We start from the raw sequence: 17,876 nt of genomic DNA on the forward strand, positions 1-17,876 counted from the left end.
CTATGATTGAGTAGTTTAAGAACCATATTATTTAGTTACTGAGTTTTTCCAAAGTTTGATTCATCCTTGTGTTTTAGCTTGTTACATCAAGATGTTAGATTCAGTGTTCCAGTTTTTATTTAGGGCACTTTTGCTTCTTGATTGTCTGAGTCAGAAGTTCCCAACCTATGGTTCTCAAATTGAACATGGGTATCAGATATTTACATTATGATTCATAACAGTAGCAAAATTACAGTTAGGAAGTAGCAAAGAAATAATTTTATGATTGGGGTCACCACAACATGAGGAACTCTATAAAAGGGTCATAGTATTAGGAAGGTTGAGAACCACTGGACTAAGTGGTAATTATTAAAAGTGGTTGTTGGTGGTATGTTCTGATTAAAGGGCAGTCTTCATGAGCAGAAGATGAAAGAAGCCAACCACCTTGCTGCTGTGGAGATCTTCGAGAAAGTCAATGCCTCTCTGTTGCCTCAGAATGTCCTAGACCTCCATGGGCTGCATGTGGATGAAGCGATAGAGCATCTGACAGCAGTTTTACAGCGGAAAACAGAAGGTAGCAATGTGCTAATGACCTTGGTATTGATAGACTTTGACAAAATCAGAGAATCTGCCTGTGCAGACTGAGGGTGTGACATTAAGATTTCCTTCTCGGATTTATTTATATCCCTTTGTTACATCAGTTAAAGAATGATGTACAGTATAATGTGGGAGTCTTCTGTGACATAAATGGGACTTGCTTTTAATATTGTCTGCAGTGGATGTTTGCTCAGATACAAAAGTAAGTAAGGTGATAGGATTTTTGCAGAACTGCTTCAAAGGCAGACTTTCTCAATGCCTGTAGTGTGTCACTGCTCCTTCCTTTCTGCTGGTATCTAGTCACACAGGTCAGTATGAAAGGTCACACCTGCAATTTCCTAACATCTTTCCAGGACCTTCAGTTTGAGATCTTTTCCAGACTTCATTCAGTGTCATGCATTTCAAATACATTGAAGTGTCATGTTAGTATAATGTCTTGCTTGTTTTTCATCATCAATTGGTAGTATTCCATAGAAAGTTCAGTCTGTTTTAGTTATCTCAGACACTAATACTGGAAGTTATCTGTTTGTCATTACTGGAGAAGTTTTGAATTATAAAGATTCCCTGCATTGTCATTCTTTATATATACATTTATCAATGCAATATACTTTATGACTTTTGATGAAGTAGTATTGATATGTCAGATTGAAGCATTGCATCTATATTGAAGAGGTTACAGAATATAAAAAATGCCCATGGACCAATGACTCCAGTAACAAAAGTGTAGACATTTTACTGTTTCTCATTTTTAAAATGCTTCCTATTATACTTCTCCCCAATCTGTCTCTTCCTTTCTTTTCTAATGGAAATCAGCATCTTAAAATTTATTCTGTATCTTTCCTGCCCATTAAAAGCATCTTCGCTGTATATGCACACACCTCTGTTCAGTATATACAATTCCTTTTCTGTTTTCTCTACTTTATTTTTTGAGTTGGGGTCTCTTATTCAACTGGAACCTTGTTGATTTGACTGACTGAGTAGGCAGCAAACCCAGGGACCCTCTGTCCCTGTCTTACCAGTGTTGACATTACACTCAGGTGCCACTCTTTGAGCTTTTATGTGGGTGCTGAATTCAGGTCTTTTGTGTTTGTGTGACCGAAACTGTATTTTATTTTTATTTTTTGTGCATTTATGTTTTGCCTGCACTGGAATTACAGACAGTTGTGACCTGACGTGGGTGCTGGGAATTGAACCCAGGTCCTCTGGAAAAGCACCCAGTGCTCTTAACTGCTGAGTCATCATCCATCTCTCCAGCCCCAAACTTTCTTTCCAGACAGGGTTTCTCTGTCTAGCCCTCCCTGTCCAGGACTCTCTATATAGACCACGCTGTCCTTGAACTCACAGAGATCCACCTGCCTCTGCCTCTGAGTGGAATGCTAGGGTTAAAAGGTGTGCACCCTTCTGTACCAGTACTTTAAAACAGCTGTCTCCACAGCCCCTGAAAAGTATCTTTTTTTCTGAACCATGAAAATAAGTTGTAGATGTTGTGGTGATTTAACTCTAAATCCCTCAGCAGCTGTATCTCTTGAGGACACATTCATTCTCCTGTCTAGCCATTACACTCTATTTTTAAGACAGTGAACATCACTAGTAATATTGTCTAACACACAGGTCATACTCTAGTTTTTCTACCTTTTGTGCATACTGTTCTACATAGTTGTACCTTTCCTCTTTCTCTCTGGGATCTAGTCAGGTATAATGTGTCTTAGTTGGTTATCCTAAATACTTCCCTATAGTATGAAATAATTTTATCTTTTTCTTTTTTTTTCTTCAATGCCATTGACATTTATGTGGGCTCCAAGCTTATGCCCTACATTTCAAATGTGTATAATTATTTCCTTTTCTTTAAACAATTCAGGTTGAATTTAATTTTTTAATATACTAGATGGGTGACTGGAGAGGCTGCCCTATGTTACATTGTAAGATATCTTTAAAAACTATGTTGGTTACATTGGTAATGTTTCAGTTGTTCTTGGAGAATAATAGATCAGGACACATTCCCTGATCTATGGCTAGTTTGTCCTAATATTAAAGAGGTTATTGAATGCCTAGTTAAGTGAAGACTTCTATCAGATATCTCTGTGGATGAAAATATACCTTTACCTATTGAGCTAATTATTAATCTTCTGTGGTTGATACTCTGTGACTCTTAACCCACTGTTTTCAGAATATTTTATCTAATGGTTTTAGCTTCTGTTGATGGCCCTTGGCCAAATACTACATTGGTGATTGTATGATGGAGTTAAAATTTTTTGTTTGTTTGCTTGTTTTGTTTTTTCACAGAGAAACATTTCTCTGTTTAGCCCTGTTGTCTGGAACTCTCTCTCTTGAACATGCTGTCTGCAAACTCAGAGGCCTGTCTGCCTCTGCCTCCCAAGTGCTAGGATTAAAGGCATGTGTCACCATACCTGTCAAGTTATAACTTTTAAAATTCTGTATTTATTAGCTGAAGTTGTTTTATAGATCTTCCTACTCCAGTACTTAAATTTTTAAAATTTATTTTATGTATATGAATTTTTCGCTTGCATGAATATCTGTGCACTATTTGTTTGCCTGGTCAGAAGAGGACATTGGATCCCCTTGAGTTAGAGTTATGGACGGGTGTGAGCCTGTGTGTGTGTGTGTGTGTTATGCTGAACCTGGGTCCTTTGTAAGAGCAGTGAGTACTTGTAGCTGCTGAACCATTTCTCCAGTCCAGGACCCTAGCACTTTTAAAAACTTGAATCTTGGTGTCAGGAGATTGTGTTGTGTGACACTAGGAGATAGAAGCAAGTGCTCAACCCAGATAGAGAATCCGTGACAGAAAAGCTAATGACACCACTGAAGGCTAACTTGGTGAATCAGTGAGTTTATTGGGGTTATTTACAGAGGTATGGATGTGATGGTTTGGATGAGAATGGCCTCCTGTAGGCTCATATATTTGAGTCTCCAACTGGTGGGACTGTGTGGGAAGGATTAGGAGGTACAGCCTTACTGTAGGAGGTGTATCTGTGGGGATGAACTTTGAGGTTTCCAAAGCCCAGAATATTTCCAGTTAGCCTCTGCCTCATACTGTTGGATAATGATGTAAGCCCTTAGCTACTGCTCAGCAGCATGTCTGTGCCCCCTGTCATGATGGTCATAGGCTGTAACCCCCTGGAAATGTAGGCTCCCAATAAACTTGCTTCTATGAGTTGCCATGGTTACTGTGTCTCTGCACAGCAGTAGAAAAGTGACTAAGACAGTGAATGGGTGAGGAGTTATTTTCAAGAGCAAAGCAGACTCTACAGTAGGGGTGACTTACACTTATACTGTGTAGCAGTATTGATAGCTGCCATGCTGTACTTTAGATCTCAGAACTCATTCCTACAGTTGAAAATTTATGCCTTTTGATTCACATCATGCTGTTTTTGATTCCCTCTCTTGTTCTGCCTTGAATAACTCTATAGTCTTTCTATGAGTCTTTCTATAACCTTTCAGATTACACATGTAAGTGACATAATGTAGTCTTTTCTTTCAGTCTGGCTAATTTCACTTAGTGTAATACCTTCTAGGTTCAACCATGTTTGCTCCTTCCTTCCTTCCTTCTCTCCCCTCCCTCCCTCCCTTCTTCCCTCCCTCCTTCCTCCCTCCCTCCCATCTGTCCTTCCATTCCTCCTTTGTGCGTGAGTGCGTGTGTATGTGTGCGTGTGTGTAAACGGAATGTAGTAGATCTATTTAATGGAGTTTTACTTGTCCATGAAGATGAAGTTCTCATACATGGATGATCGTGTAAGGTCGGGCAGTGGTGGCACACACCTTTAATCCCAGCACTCGGGATGCAGAAGCAGGCGGATCTCTGAGTTCGAGGTCAGCCTGGTCTACCAAGTGAGTTCCAGGACAGCCTCCAAAATAATATAGAGAAACCCTGTCTCGAAAAACAAAAACAAAACAAAACAAAATGCTATGTAAAAGAAGGCCAGAACAAAAAAGTGACATTTATATGAAATGCCCTTAGAGGCAGAAAGTAGATGAGTGGTTGCTTGGGCTGGAACTGGTAATATAAAGTAACTGCTGTCAGGGACATGGTTTCTTTTTGAGAGGAGGGAGTGTTGGAAGCAACAGTGTTGATTGTATAGCTGTAGCATTGTAGATAATGTTAAAAAAAAAAAACCCAAACAACAAACACTACTGAATAATAAGGGTTGTTTTATTTTGTTTTGAGACAGGCATGTCCCTAAGTTGCCCAGGCTGGTGTAGCCCAGGTTGACTTTGTACTTGAGAGTATACTGCCTCAGCCTCCCAAGTAGCTGCAACTAAGGCTTTCATCACCAGGCTCAGCCGAACTGTAAACTTTTTAAATAGAGAGTATTATGTTATGTGAATTTTATATCAATAAAGATTTAGAAAACAAGAGAATTCAGTAACTTGCCTGGGCAGTATTTGTTCACATCCAAGGTGCAAATAAGTAATTTTCTGAAGCCAAAGCCATCTTGTGTATGCTTGTGGTAGTGTGTCCACCACTTACCACCAGATGGCAGGATTGTTGAAGAGAAAGTATTTGGGGTGAGGAGAGGAATCTGGGGGGAATCCTTGAGTTAGTTTTAGTCATCATATAAAAGCACTTTCAAATCTGTGGATGAATAGAGGTGCATGGGTCCTGTGTGCCCTGTGAGTGAAGTACACACCCACCTGTGAAGTATTTCTGCCCTCAGATAACCGGAAAGTCAAGAGTTTGAATGTGACTAGTAATAGAGATTCACAGGGGACAGAGGAACAAGTTAAAATTACAATCAGCAAAATAAAGACTGGAAATCTAGGATAAATAAAGGGAAGGAAAACATTTGGATTTATAGTTACCTAAAACATACATCAGACTGGCACACCTTTAATTCCAGCACTCAGAAGGCAAAGGCAGGTGGGTCTCTGAGTTGGAGGATACCTGGTCTACAGAGCGAGTTTCAAGTCAGCCAGAGCTATATAGTAAGACCCTGTGAAACAAGCAGACATATCAACTGGGACATGTAATCCTGTAATCTCAGCACTTAGTAGGGTGAGATAGGAGAATCATCATGAGTTCAAGGCCTGCCAGGGCTACAGAGTAAGACCCTATATTTTAAAAAAAGGGGTGGGTGGGTGATGGTATTCTATGACTTTAATTGAAGCACTCAGGAGGCAGAGGCAGGCAGATCTCTGTGAGTTTGAGGCCAGCCTGGTCTACAGAGCGAGTTCCAGGACAGGCTTCAAAGCTACATGGTACCCCCCCACCCCCAAACAAACAAACAAACAAACAAACAAAAAACCCCAAGTAAATCCACTGATTGAAATGTTATTTCAACCCTGTAACAGTAAGTCTTTCTGCTGAAGCCACCCAAATCCACATGGGCACTTTCTGCCAGACCACCCGAGTTCCGCCCACCGTGTTAGGGTCCCAAATAACACACAGAGACTTATATTAGTTACAAATGCTGCTTAGCCAGTTGACTAGGATTTCTTATATGCTAGCTCAGTCTTAATTATCATAAATCTATATATTTTATAAAACTTATTGGACACCAGCGGAAGCATCCTATCTTCCCTGGCTCACATGGTGACTCTGCGCTTTCTCCTACCTCTCCCAGAATTCTCCTAGACTCCTAGTCCCACCTATCTTGTTTTCCTATTGGCCAACAGTACTTTATCAACCAGTAAGACAATCATATACACAGAAGAGCCTCCCCCGTCATCTCCTCTTTTCTGTCTAAATAAAAAGAAGGGTAACTTATCTTTTATAATAACTGAAGAAAACTATAACCATAACTATCTGTCTTCAACTCCCATCAAAGACCACAGAAGGATAATATATAAACTCTAGAACTGACAGAGACATCTCATTGCTTGGATAGTCATCCAAAGTTCCTCTGTAATGTTGGGGCATCCATCTTCAGCCTATAGGCCACAGTGTGTCTGTCACACTAATCCATTTCAGCAGGAACCCTTCAGTACTGTCTTATTAGTAAGTTCACAACTTCTTGGTAGCAGCATTTTCTCGATTGGGCTCTGTTTGCTAGAGACAAGCAGAGACTCTATTGGTTCCTTTAAAAGAGATTTACATTGATATGGATTTTCATTTATTGATACAAATTTAAGGTCAATTTTGTGATATGCATAATTAAATACCGATTATATAGTCACCTATAATAGTCACAACCTACAGTTAGGTTAGTTAAGTTTTCTAGATATACAGAGATGTATTTGAGATGGATAGATATTCTTCAAATCTTTCAAAGACATACAGAATATATGGCATTTAAATGGCTTAGAGTTTTTCTTAACAGTGAGACACAATGGCTCTTGGCACACCAATTACGTCAGAAAGGAGATGGGCATTGAAGAAACTCGTTATGGAGTTTGCTTTCAACATGGCAAGATTAGCCATTTGTGCAAGAAACTGCTCTTGCTTGGACTGTTTGTTGCTATATAAACTGGACATACAGGATCCACAACAAAGTGACTGTTAAACTTATAAAACAAGGCAGTATTGAAGGGAGAAGTGTGCCAGACACACTGTGGCCTATAGGCTGAAGATGGATGCCCCAATGTTACAGAGGAACTTTGGGTGACTGTCCAGGCAACGAGATGTCTCTGTCAGTTCTAGAGTTTATATATTATCCTTCTGTGGTCTTTGATGGGAGTTGAAGACAGATAGTTATGGTTATAGTTTTCTTCAGTTATTATAAAAGATAAGTTACCCTTCTTTTTATTTAGACAGAAAAGAGGAGATGATGAGGAATGTCTTTCTGTATATGTTTATCTTAATGGTTGTTGAATAAAGTACTGTTTGGCCAATGAGGCAGCAAGTTAGGCGGGACTAGGAGTCTAGGAGGATTCTGGGAAATGTAGTAAAAAGAAGTCTTGTGATACAGGCAGGAAGTGAAATAGCAGGCAGACTCATGTATAAGTAGGGACAAACAGGAAGTGATCCCTTTTCTCTTGCTCTTCCTCCTGATCTTTGCTCTGGAGTTGCCATGTGATCTGACAGCAAGAGAGGGAACCAGCAGGAGGTGTCCTGGATAAGATAAGTCTTATAAAATATATAAATTTATGATAATTAAGACTGAGCTAGCAGATGAGAAATCCTAGTCATTGCCCAAGCAGCATTTGTACCTAATATAAGTCTCTCTGTGTTACTTGGGACCTTAACGTGGCGGTGGGTGGAACTCAGGCAGTCTGGCAGAAAATGCCCACGTGGCGGCAGGGCTTGGGTGGTTGGAGTTAAGATTTATTGTTACACAACCCCAATTTAAAAAAAATAAATCACTCCATAAACACATTTCAGGTAATTGGGGAACTTTGATTAAGAAGATGAAAATCAAGAGTTTTTTTTTTGTTGTTGTTGTTTATTTTTTCCGTTCTTGAGATAGAGTCTCTCTCTGTAGCCCTGGGTGGCCTGGACCTCACTAGGTAGATCCGACTGGCCTCAAACTCAAAGAGATCTGCTTGCTTCTGCCTCCCAGATAGGGGGATTAAAGGTGTGCAACACTGCCTGGCTTGTTAAAATTTTTTAGATGAGTCCTTTTGGGCAATCATTTGAGCATTTGTAGTTTAAAATTGTTAGCAATCTAGGATGTGTTTCAGACTAAGTTAGGCAGTTGTTTCAAAGGCAATAAATATCAGGAGCAGTCTGTAATTTTAGACAGTAAATATGTATATTAATAAGACAGCTCTCCTTTGAACTGCTCTGTGTTTGGAGGTGTGGGAATCAACTGAAGAGCAGTTTCAGGGAAGCAGTGAACTATTAGAGAGTTGATGGCTGACTGACCTGCCATGAAGGTGCATGAAAATGGGTTCAAGAAAAGTGAAACGGAAGCTTTCAGCTGGTTTCAAAACAGGCCCTTTCATGTAGGTAGCCCAGGCTAATCTCATACTCATAACCTTCCTGTCCTAACAATATATCCTTTTAAAATTCCAAGCTAGTTGGGCATGCAGATAGATCACTGTAAGTTACAAGACAGCCTGGTATCCATAGTGATTTCCATGCCAGCCAGGGCAATATAGTGAGTCCCTGTCTCAAATCAGTAAGCAAACAGTAAGCAAATAAATAAATGTACAAGCCAAGTATTGCCCTGTATATAGTGAGACTTGAAAAACAATATTTTGGTTGTATTTGATTAAGGTAACTTAATGAACAGAGTGTGGAATGTTTAATGTTTTATATTATACTAAAGATAAAAACTTAGGCCATTTATGAATGAAAATAAATCTGTTACATTAACTACTTTATTATTAATAGGACTTTTTGGTTTGTTGTTGTTATTCTATTAAAGCTTTTATGTTATTGATTTCAGAATTTATATATTTACCTTCCCATGATCAAATATGAAGTAACAACTGCATTCTTTTTTGGGGGGTGGGGTTTCGAGACAGGGTTTCTCTGGCTTTGGAGGCTGTCCTGGAACTATCTCTTGTAGACCAGGCTGGTCTCAAACTCACAGAGATCCGCCTGCCTCTGCCTCCTGAGTGCTGGGTTTAAAGGCATGGGCCACCAACGCCTGGCTACAACTGCATTTTTTATTTTTATTTATTTATTTATTTATTTATTTATTTATTTATTTTTGGTTTTTCGAGACAGGGTTTCTCTGTGTAGCTTTGGAGCCTATCCTGGCACTCGCTCTGGAGACCAAGCTGGCCTCGAAATCACAGAGATCTGCCTGCCTCTGCCTCCTGAGTGCTGGGATTAAAGACGTGCGCCACCAACGCCCGGCACAACTTCATTCTTTAAAGAGATCAGTGTGGACAGTGGTGGCACATGCCTTTAATCCCAGCACTCAAGAGGCAGAGGCAGATGGATCTCTGAGTTTGAGGCCAGCTTGGTCTACAGAGTTGAGTTCCAGGACAGCCAGGACTCTAAAGAGAAACCCTGTCTTGAAAAACCATAAAAGGAAGGAGAGGGAGAGAAGGAGGAGCAGGGGAGATTAGTGTCATTCAGTATTTTTGTTTTTAATCTCTCCTGGGAAGAATTTTAATGATGGATTATCTTTGAGAGTAGGTCTGTGTTAGAATTAGATTTGCTAATAGCTCCTGGAAGATAATATACAAAGCAGTGGCTGTTATTATGTACCTTTCCTAGTGTGAAGAAAAGACAGGCACAAGAAACTAACTCATTTGCCCATGGTCACACACAGTTAATTTCTGGCAGAACTGTGATTCATACAAAAGCTGGTTTGGTTGGCTTTAAAAAAATTTATTAATAAGGTTGTTACGGAGATTCTAACTCACAAAAAAAGCAGTGTCTGAGTCCATGTGTTTAATAAATTTTAGATGTAATTAATATTACTGCCATATTATTCAGAAAGACTTGTAGAGAATGGAAATTGCTCTCCTAACTTGAGCCTTATTAATATTTTTCTTTCCTGGTACGGTGTTTTACTATGTACAGACTTCAGACTCACCTTGTAACCCTGGCTGCCTCCAAGTCCACATCCTTTGTCTCTCAGCTTGTGCTATCAAGCATGTGCTGCTAGACCTAGTCCTTAAGTCTTTAAATGGATAGATTGCTCTGAGGTTTATGTGCTTTAAAAACAAATTTCCCTTAGCTTTTAAATCTAAAACACCATCAAATTAATTTCCTGTGCTTTTGAGTAGATTTTGTTGAAAATGTAGGAAATGATTTTAACTGTTCCAATTCCCATTTTAACAGAATTTAAGCAGAATGGTGGTAAGCCCTATCTTTCTGTGATTACGGGGAGAGGAAACCACAGCCAGGGAGGAGTTGCTCGCATCAAGCCAGCTGTCATTAAATACCTCACAAGCCACAGCTTCAGGTGAGTGCAGACTTCTACTGTCGTATGTTCAAAGCTATAAAGATAGCTACTTCAGCCCAGCTCTCTGATTTCATTCACAAATTGATGGTTTAATTGTGGGTAGCTTTTCTTGCTAGATTTATATTGTCTGGTAAATGGGAATTCAAAGGAAAATATGGCTTTTGTTAGTGGTCATCTGTTAAGACTTTCTATCGTAAATTTAAAATTATAAAAATGAAATCTCCTTGCATTCCTTCTTAGTGTGGTATTCCGAAGAACTAGATACACGATAGTCTTAAGACTTGCTCATTTTGAAAGACAGAGTGTATTTGTGGGACTTTGGTTGAAATGGTTACACATTGAATGTGTTTAAACTTTAGCTGAAGTTCTAAATGAATTATATGTCCACATAAGTTAAATGCATTAATGATTTTATTGGCATATTGAAGTGTCCTTTTCCACTGTAGTCAGTACTAGAAACTGACAAGGAAAATTCCAAATATAAAGCTTTGTTGCTGAATAGATTCTCTGAAAGTATCAATCCTTAAGTCTCTCTCCACTTCCTTCCAGACTTCCAGTTTCAGTTAGTGTAAGACTTTTGTGTATGCCATGCAATGGGATATTACTTGATGAAAGTTAGAAGCCTCCTAGGGCTAGTTTTTCAATTGGGTTGGTTAGAATAGAGCTGTGTCATGTTAACAAGCCATTTAGCTCCTGGTGTGCCCATTGAAATCGACACGGGACAGTTGAAAGCCTTGCATGGTCAGAAGTTTCTCCTTGGTGCATTCTTGATGCACAGGAACAATGTCATACACAACCTTATCTTTCATACAGCAGGCTCTTCTTCATGAAGGTCAGATTGAGAAGTTTTGAAAAATCTTATGTTATATTGACTAGTAATCTAGAGATAGCCCACAGCTTTGGGATTGTATTTGCTTTGACAATAAATCAGGGGGATTGCAAACATAGATAGTGGTCCTGGACGTTAATAAAGGCTGCAGTGTTAGTAATAAATATGAAGTATAAGTCATTTAAATTGATTATAAGATCTGTCTTAAGTAGTTTGAAATATTTACATTTTAAATAACTCTTTTCTCATTTCCACAGGTTCTCTGAAATTAAGCCTGGGTGCTTGAAAGTCATGCTAAAGTAAAATTTATAAGCCTTTGACTGAGAGGCAAGAAGGTTTATAGGCTGAAATTGGTTTTATCTGCAGTAATTCAGTCAATTCTACTCTCAAATGTGTTTTATTAGAAATATAAAACAAGAAAATTTTTTTCTGTATTCAAGGAAATTTTTTTCTGGATCAAATGCCAATCTATTACTTATTAAAACATTAAAAAGAATTTTTATTCATTGCAAAAATCTCTAAAAAAAATTACCACCTGCAGTTTAAAAGTCTTAAGTTCTCTAGTTCATTCTTAGGGAAAAACCCCAAAACAACAACAAAATTGCTGCCTTTGTATTAACCGTTTCACATTTAGAAAAGTCCTGTAGACGTGTGTGAGGGGCAGTGTGCTTTGAAACCGGGTTCCTGGCTTTCGAAGGTACTGTGCTTTCGAAGCCTATCACAGAGTAGCTTGACTTTGTAGTAGTGTGCAGATGGGCGCACACTCGGTTGTTCTTTCCGTGACTCTGATCTTGATTCTTTCCCTTCTGGGCTGTTCTGAGCCGTGCATTTTCTGGGAGGAAAGCTGGGTCTGAGACTGACTTGCAGTCTCATAGCTTCCTCAAATAGTAGACATTTCAGAGAAGGAGAAATCCTTATGGGACTGCTTGTGGAGCTGGCTGTTAGTGGCTCCAGACAGTGCTAAATGGCTGGTTTATACTTGAGACATCATTTCTAAGCTATTCTAAGTCAAAAATCCTATTGACTTAAGTGTGAAAACATTTTTTGGTATAATTGTAAAGAAACCCTTGTAATTAGGAAGATTTTTTACTTTATTTTGAAAAGGAGCCAACTTTCTGAAAGAAAAGTCTCATTGACTTATTGGGCTAGTGTCCTGTTAGTATGTAAATTCTCATTTCCTTTATACAGACTTGTATGGTGAAGTGTAATTTTTCTATGAGACAGTAGTTAAAATAAATTTAACTTTGGATATACAGAGTATTTTCAACATATACAGTGTTTGCAAACAATTATGTTGCTTTTTATTTAGCTTACAAAATCACCTTCATCAAGAATGTGGCATTGCCCTGACAGAATGAGCTCCCAGAGAGCAGACTTGGAAATGTGAATAAAACTCAAAACCACGTTCTTACATCTTGTGAATCATGCTTTTAAAAGAAGAGACTTACCATTGAATTTTATTTCCATAAAAACAAAAATCTATGTTTATTACCTACAAATGGTTAGTGATTACTGATATTCAAGTATTTATATTTTTAGACTTGTAATAATTTGTTTTAAAAATTGCAGTAGTGTATCACACTGTTTTTGGTAATGCTCAGAAGTTCCTTTTACAAGTTAGTACAAAAACCATAATCAGTAGTTAATAAAGTAAGCTAATTTCTGTTCTCAAGTTAATACGATTTAAACAATAAGGAACAGTATTAAACCTAGAATAATTGGAGTGTGTGCAGCTGCATACTCATTTTCTGTGTTTTATATTTTTTTCACCCTTTTTTAAAAAGTCACATTTGAGTACTCCAGATAGACTTACTATCTTACTGTGGTTATAATTAATAAGGGAGCAATGAGAAGAAGTACAAGTGTGGCTCACTGTGGTTGGAGGCCAAGGGAAAGCAGTTGTTCTGATGCTGTGCCCAGCCTGAGTCTGAGAAGTCTCATAGTAACCTAGTACAGACCTTGAAGTCAACCACAAACTCAGAATCCTTCTGCCTTACACTCCTTAATGTTGAGATTATAGGTGTGCTTTGCCGTGTTTGGCTTCATATTCCTCAATTGCGGTCTATAAATATACAGAGTTTGAACATTATATATATTTGTAGTGCCCAGATTCCTCCCCACCTCCTTTCTGGTATGTTTAAGCAGATACAATTATGAAAGAATGTCCTCTGATCTTTCTTTTGCCAATCTCCAAATCTCATGTCCCAGCCAGAGGTAGAAAGACTTTGGGGATTATCAGATTTTCTTCTGCCCACTTCTTCATTTTGTATATCAGAGGTAAAGATGGTTTAGAAGTGACCCAGGTTAGAACTCTGTAAACCTAGTATTTTAAAGCATTTTAAAAGTATAGCATTTCTTAAAAAAAAAAAAAAAAAGAAAGAAAGAAAAGAAAGAAAGATTTCAGTAGCAGTTACATACATCTTAATAGTCTATCATTGGTATCAACCCAGTGAAGAAAGAGAATTGATAGGGACACCACAGTGAGAGAGCAGCGGGGCCAGGGCTCTCATGACCGTTTTCAATCTGTTTCCTGGTTCCTGTGAGGCCATTTGAGCATGTTCTCTACATTCATTACCTGTTCATATATTGCTGTTACTTACGAGTTGAGGTTTTCTTCTGTTTATTAGTTGTTTTTAAGTATCATCCATATTATAGAGTGGAAACTGGAGCTGATATCATTTGTATTCTAACATATATGGAAAAGAAAAGCTTCCAGTTCCTCTGGGTGGTTTCCTGTCCTTTGTTTTAGTCTTTTTCTCTTTAAATTCAAGTGTTCTGTTCACTTTAGAAGGACATGTGTAATGACAAAGTTATTTCTGAGCTGGCAATCGGAAACTTTTGAAACTCAAGAAATTGCTCTGACAATGTTTTAACTGCTCTCAAGAAAATGTATGGAATGGACAAAAATAATGTGTGCTGTTTTTTCTGAGTGCTTTTCTGTTGTGCAATGAGGTGACGTTTGATAATGCTCTGTGCCGTGCTAAATGTTGCTTATTCTTAATTACTTGTAAAGAAAACAGATCTAAATGTCTGTGTGGCCAAAACCAAGTGCCATTTAAAAGGAAAGTAAGTCGATGTAGAATGTATGTTAATGGTGCTTATTTTTAAGGTGTAATTTACGTTTACAGTATTACTTGATGCCTCTTTACAGAAGGGAATAGAGAAGCAAGGCCAGAACATCTGTGTCCTAACACCTCATGACCTCAGTTAGGTGATGACGAAGTTCCTTCATTGTGTCCTTCACAGTCAAGCAGTTGACTTCGTGACGAACCTGTTGTTATTGTTGAGTTTACCCCACGTGTCTCATTAATGTGCCACATTGCAGCTAGCAGTTGAAGAATAGACTATAAGCTGCTCAGACAGTATTAGAAGCAACTGTTTTTATTTGTACTATAAAAATGTGATTTTTGCTGTCAAGTCTATACTTTTTTATTGAAAATGTTTATAACTTTGCTTTTAAAATTTCTTATGAAACCATTTGCAAATTACACAGTTAATTTAATAAAATGCTTTAGTCACAGTCCAGTGTGAGGAAATTTTTCATTTGATGTGGTAGCTTTAGTGGCTTAAATATTAAAGAATATTTTTGCATGTATCTTTGTGATTCTCTGGGAACAGTGTCATAAAGTTTCCATTTCTGTACAACTGTGCCAGCTTGTGTTGCTTTTGTAAGTGGCCTCCCTTTTGGCCCAGAGAAGCAGCTTAGCCTTCTCTCTTTACACCCTTGTATCGTCTGATTGACATCAAAATTAGGAATTATTATTTATGTCTGTTAGGAACACAGATAATACTCTAACATTAGCTTTATTCGGCTCAAAAAAAGCAGAATAATTTATCAGTTATCAAATATATTTATTCAACGAATACTTATTAAGCACTTGTTACTGACGATACAGTGCAAGACAGCTTCCACCCACAGGCATCTTACATTCTCACCAATTGGTATGTGTATAGTGATTTATATTGCCTAATTATTTCACATATTTCCTTGTGGATCTCTAGGAGATCTTCTTACATAGAAGGTGCTACCCCAATTCAATGGATAGAGACATACAGGACCAGAAAAGTTAAGTGACTTTCCAGTTAATGGCAGAGGTACAACTCCAACCTTGATATCTGTTCTTTAGTGTGTAACAGCTGCATATATCCTTAAAAAGGGAGAAGTAATCTGGGGGTGTGGTGCACACCTTTAATACTGGCACACGGAAGCAGCACAGGCTGGCCCATCTCCATGAGTTTGAGGTTAGCCTGGTCTACACAGCTCATTCCAGAACACACAGAGCTGTGGTGAGACCCTGTCTCAAATAAGAATAATTAAAACAAACAAAAGGGTAGGGGTGGCTGGTTAGCATGTCTAAAAATCTCCCATTTACAAAGTTGCCTTTGTCCTTTATCCAAAGAAAGCCAGTATTTAGGGGGGCACCAAGTACTATGAACAAAACACAATGGCTTATTTCTCTCTTGCTATTAGATGTCAGAGATAGAGATCCAGGACTGATGTGTGCTCTTTTCCATGAAACTTTTTGGAGGATTTAAGGTCCTTTTAGTTTCCTGCCACACCCAGGCCTCTAACCAGTTCATTTTGGTAAGAGAAGGACAGGAAGGTATCGGTAGGCAGTGCCAGCACTATGAAAGGTCCTTTTTGGAAGCTGCTCTAAGACATTTCTGTTTACATCTTATTAACCAGAACATAGTCATGTCATTACATGTACCTACAAGAAAGGCTGGTAAGTTAGGTATTTCAGATGGGCCTGTATTCAGCTAAGTTTTGAGCATTCATTGTCTTTAAAGAAAGAAAATCGATGTAGGGATGAATAGCAGTCTCTGCCTTATCATTTTTGCTTTGATGTATAAAAATGGAGAAATTAGTTCTCCATGTATCCCTTTAGCAGGTGATTGATAATCTCCAAATACTAAAGAGTACTAAGATGGAAACCCATAATGTTACCTGTTTTGATTTTAAATGCTTAAAGTGATTTTAGTAATCAACTTGGCCGAGGAAATGGATTTGTGGTTCATAATTTAAGTGTTTACAGGATCACTTTTGGTTTGACAACTTAGTTGTAGCCACTAGGTGAGACCTGTAGGTTATTTCTTGTGATAGTAATGCTTAGTTAATTCATTTGCATATTACCTTATGCCTCCCCTGTTATTACATCCATGTTCAAAAGCTCAATATTTAATGCATGTGATTTGCAACAAGTAGAACAGGCTAGGAGACAGAACTCTTATCTCTGAGAGCTCAGAGGCTGCTTATAAAGAGGGGACTGTGGAGTTCTGAAGGACACTGCTTGGCAGATGGCGGGTGAACTTAACAGTTCTCCTGCTTAAAATGTCTGTCTAAATGTCTTTCTATAAGAAATGTTGAAACATTTTGAAGTCTATATCTTAGTCTTTATGTGAGTTCACAGACTTTGTGCCTTGCTTTTGCTGAGGTTCTAGAGCACTCATGGTAACCTCAGCCTCTTCCATTTGTTAGAAATTATTTAGTTTTAATAGCTAAAGAAACACTAGTTGCTTAATATTACTGAGGTTTCACAATATAAGCATATTCATTACATAAGGGATGGAGCAATGCATGGTCTGTCTCCTGCCAGCTGCAGGCTGTGGAGTGGCCACTTATTTATAAGCTATTGTAAGATAGTACTGATTATACTTTCTTTCCCATGGCATCAGATAAACAGTCTTATAAACAAGCTGTGAAAACATGTCTAAGAAACCGACTTGCTTTTGAACACCTTGTCTTTAGGTGTGTCTGTTAATGGTCTAGCTAGAGAAGTTCTATTAGGAATGACATTATAAAGTGTCCACATTTTTTAAAAAATCTGAGAAATTTAGGATGCCCTCTAAAGAAAATGAGAAGTATTAATACCCTTTATCTGTGGAAACAAGTCCTGCTCGCAGCATGAGGGGATCTTTGGGGACTGCAGCTGAGTGGTCTTCATTAGGAGATGAAATAAGCGACATGGCTCTCAGTACATGCTCCTTAAAGGGCATTTAAGGCTAATCATGTTTCTGGGATTGCTACACCAACCTAACCTGTCTGAGATATATGCATGTTTTGTACATACTTAAACTGCCGCATTGGGGCAGTTGGGTAAACTACAACTTTGGAGTGAAAGTATTAACACTAAAAACATCAGATAGTTGGCAGTTGTTAGGGTTATGCCAAAGCCTGGTGAAAGCACCTTTTGTAAACTGCCTCTGATCACAACTCAGTTTGAGCTTGGGGCACTGAGACCGAAGACAAGGCCCAGAACACGGGACTAATAAAAGACACCCTGTTAAACTAGCATCCTTAAGGACTTCACCCTTGAAGGGACAAGAATAAATGAAATTCTTGTCTTCCCACCCCAGAAGGCTGCAAGGAATATTGCCTGGGCCATGAGCAGAAGTTTTTAATCTTTGGTTTTCTCAGATTAATGGCCTAAAGACACATAGCCCATGGTAGTCAAAAAGCAACACAACTCCTTTCCTCTTTCAAGCTCTGAGCTGAGTTGTAAGTGCTCCCAGACTTTTGTGGGGCCACTGGCAGTAGGACCAGAATCTATTGCTAGTGTATGAACTGACTTTTTGGAACCCGTTTCCTGTGGAAAGATACCTTGCTCAACCTAGACACGGGGGAGGGCCTTGGTCCTGTCTCATGTGGTGATGGGACAGACTTCATTGACTCCCCATGGGAGGCCTTACCATTGCTGAGGAGCAAAAGG

The 17,876-nt window shown here is 38.6% G+C and overlaps 1 protein-coding gene across 10 annotated transcripts in view; it reads left to right on the plus strand.

The window, feature by feature from the left end:
- The window catches only part of N4bp2 (NEDD4 binding protein 2), a 72,108-nt gene extending 57,422 nt beyond the window's left edge, over positions 1 to 14,686 (plus strand). For all 10 annotated transcript variants that reach the window (XM_035452394.1, XM_027390768.2, XM_027390773.2 and 7 more), the window contains 3 exons: positions 385 to 553; positions 10,214 to 10,337; positions 11,424 to 14,686. In XM_035452394.1, coding sequence (XP_035308285.1) covers positions 385 to 553; positions 10,214 to 10,337; positions 11,424 to 11,469 — 339 coding nt within the window. In that variant the 3' untranslated portion in view covers positions 11,470 to 14,686. The remainder of the gene's footprint in view (positions 1 to 384; positions 554 to 10,213; positions 10,338 to 11,423) is intronic.
- The last annotated feature ends 3,190 nt before the right edge of the window (positions 14,687 to 17,876 follow it).

Source organism: Cricetulus griseus, assembly GCF_003668045.3.
Source record: "Cricetulus griseus strain 17A/GY chromosome 1 unlocalized genomic scaffold, alternate assembly CriGri-PICRH-1.0 chr1_1, whole genome shotgun sequence".
Classification (NCBI taxonomy): domain Eukaryota; kingdom Metazoa; phylum Chordata; class Mammalia; order Rodentia; family Cricetidae; genus Cricetulus; species Cricetulus griseus.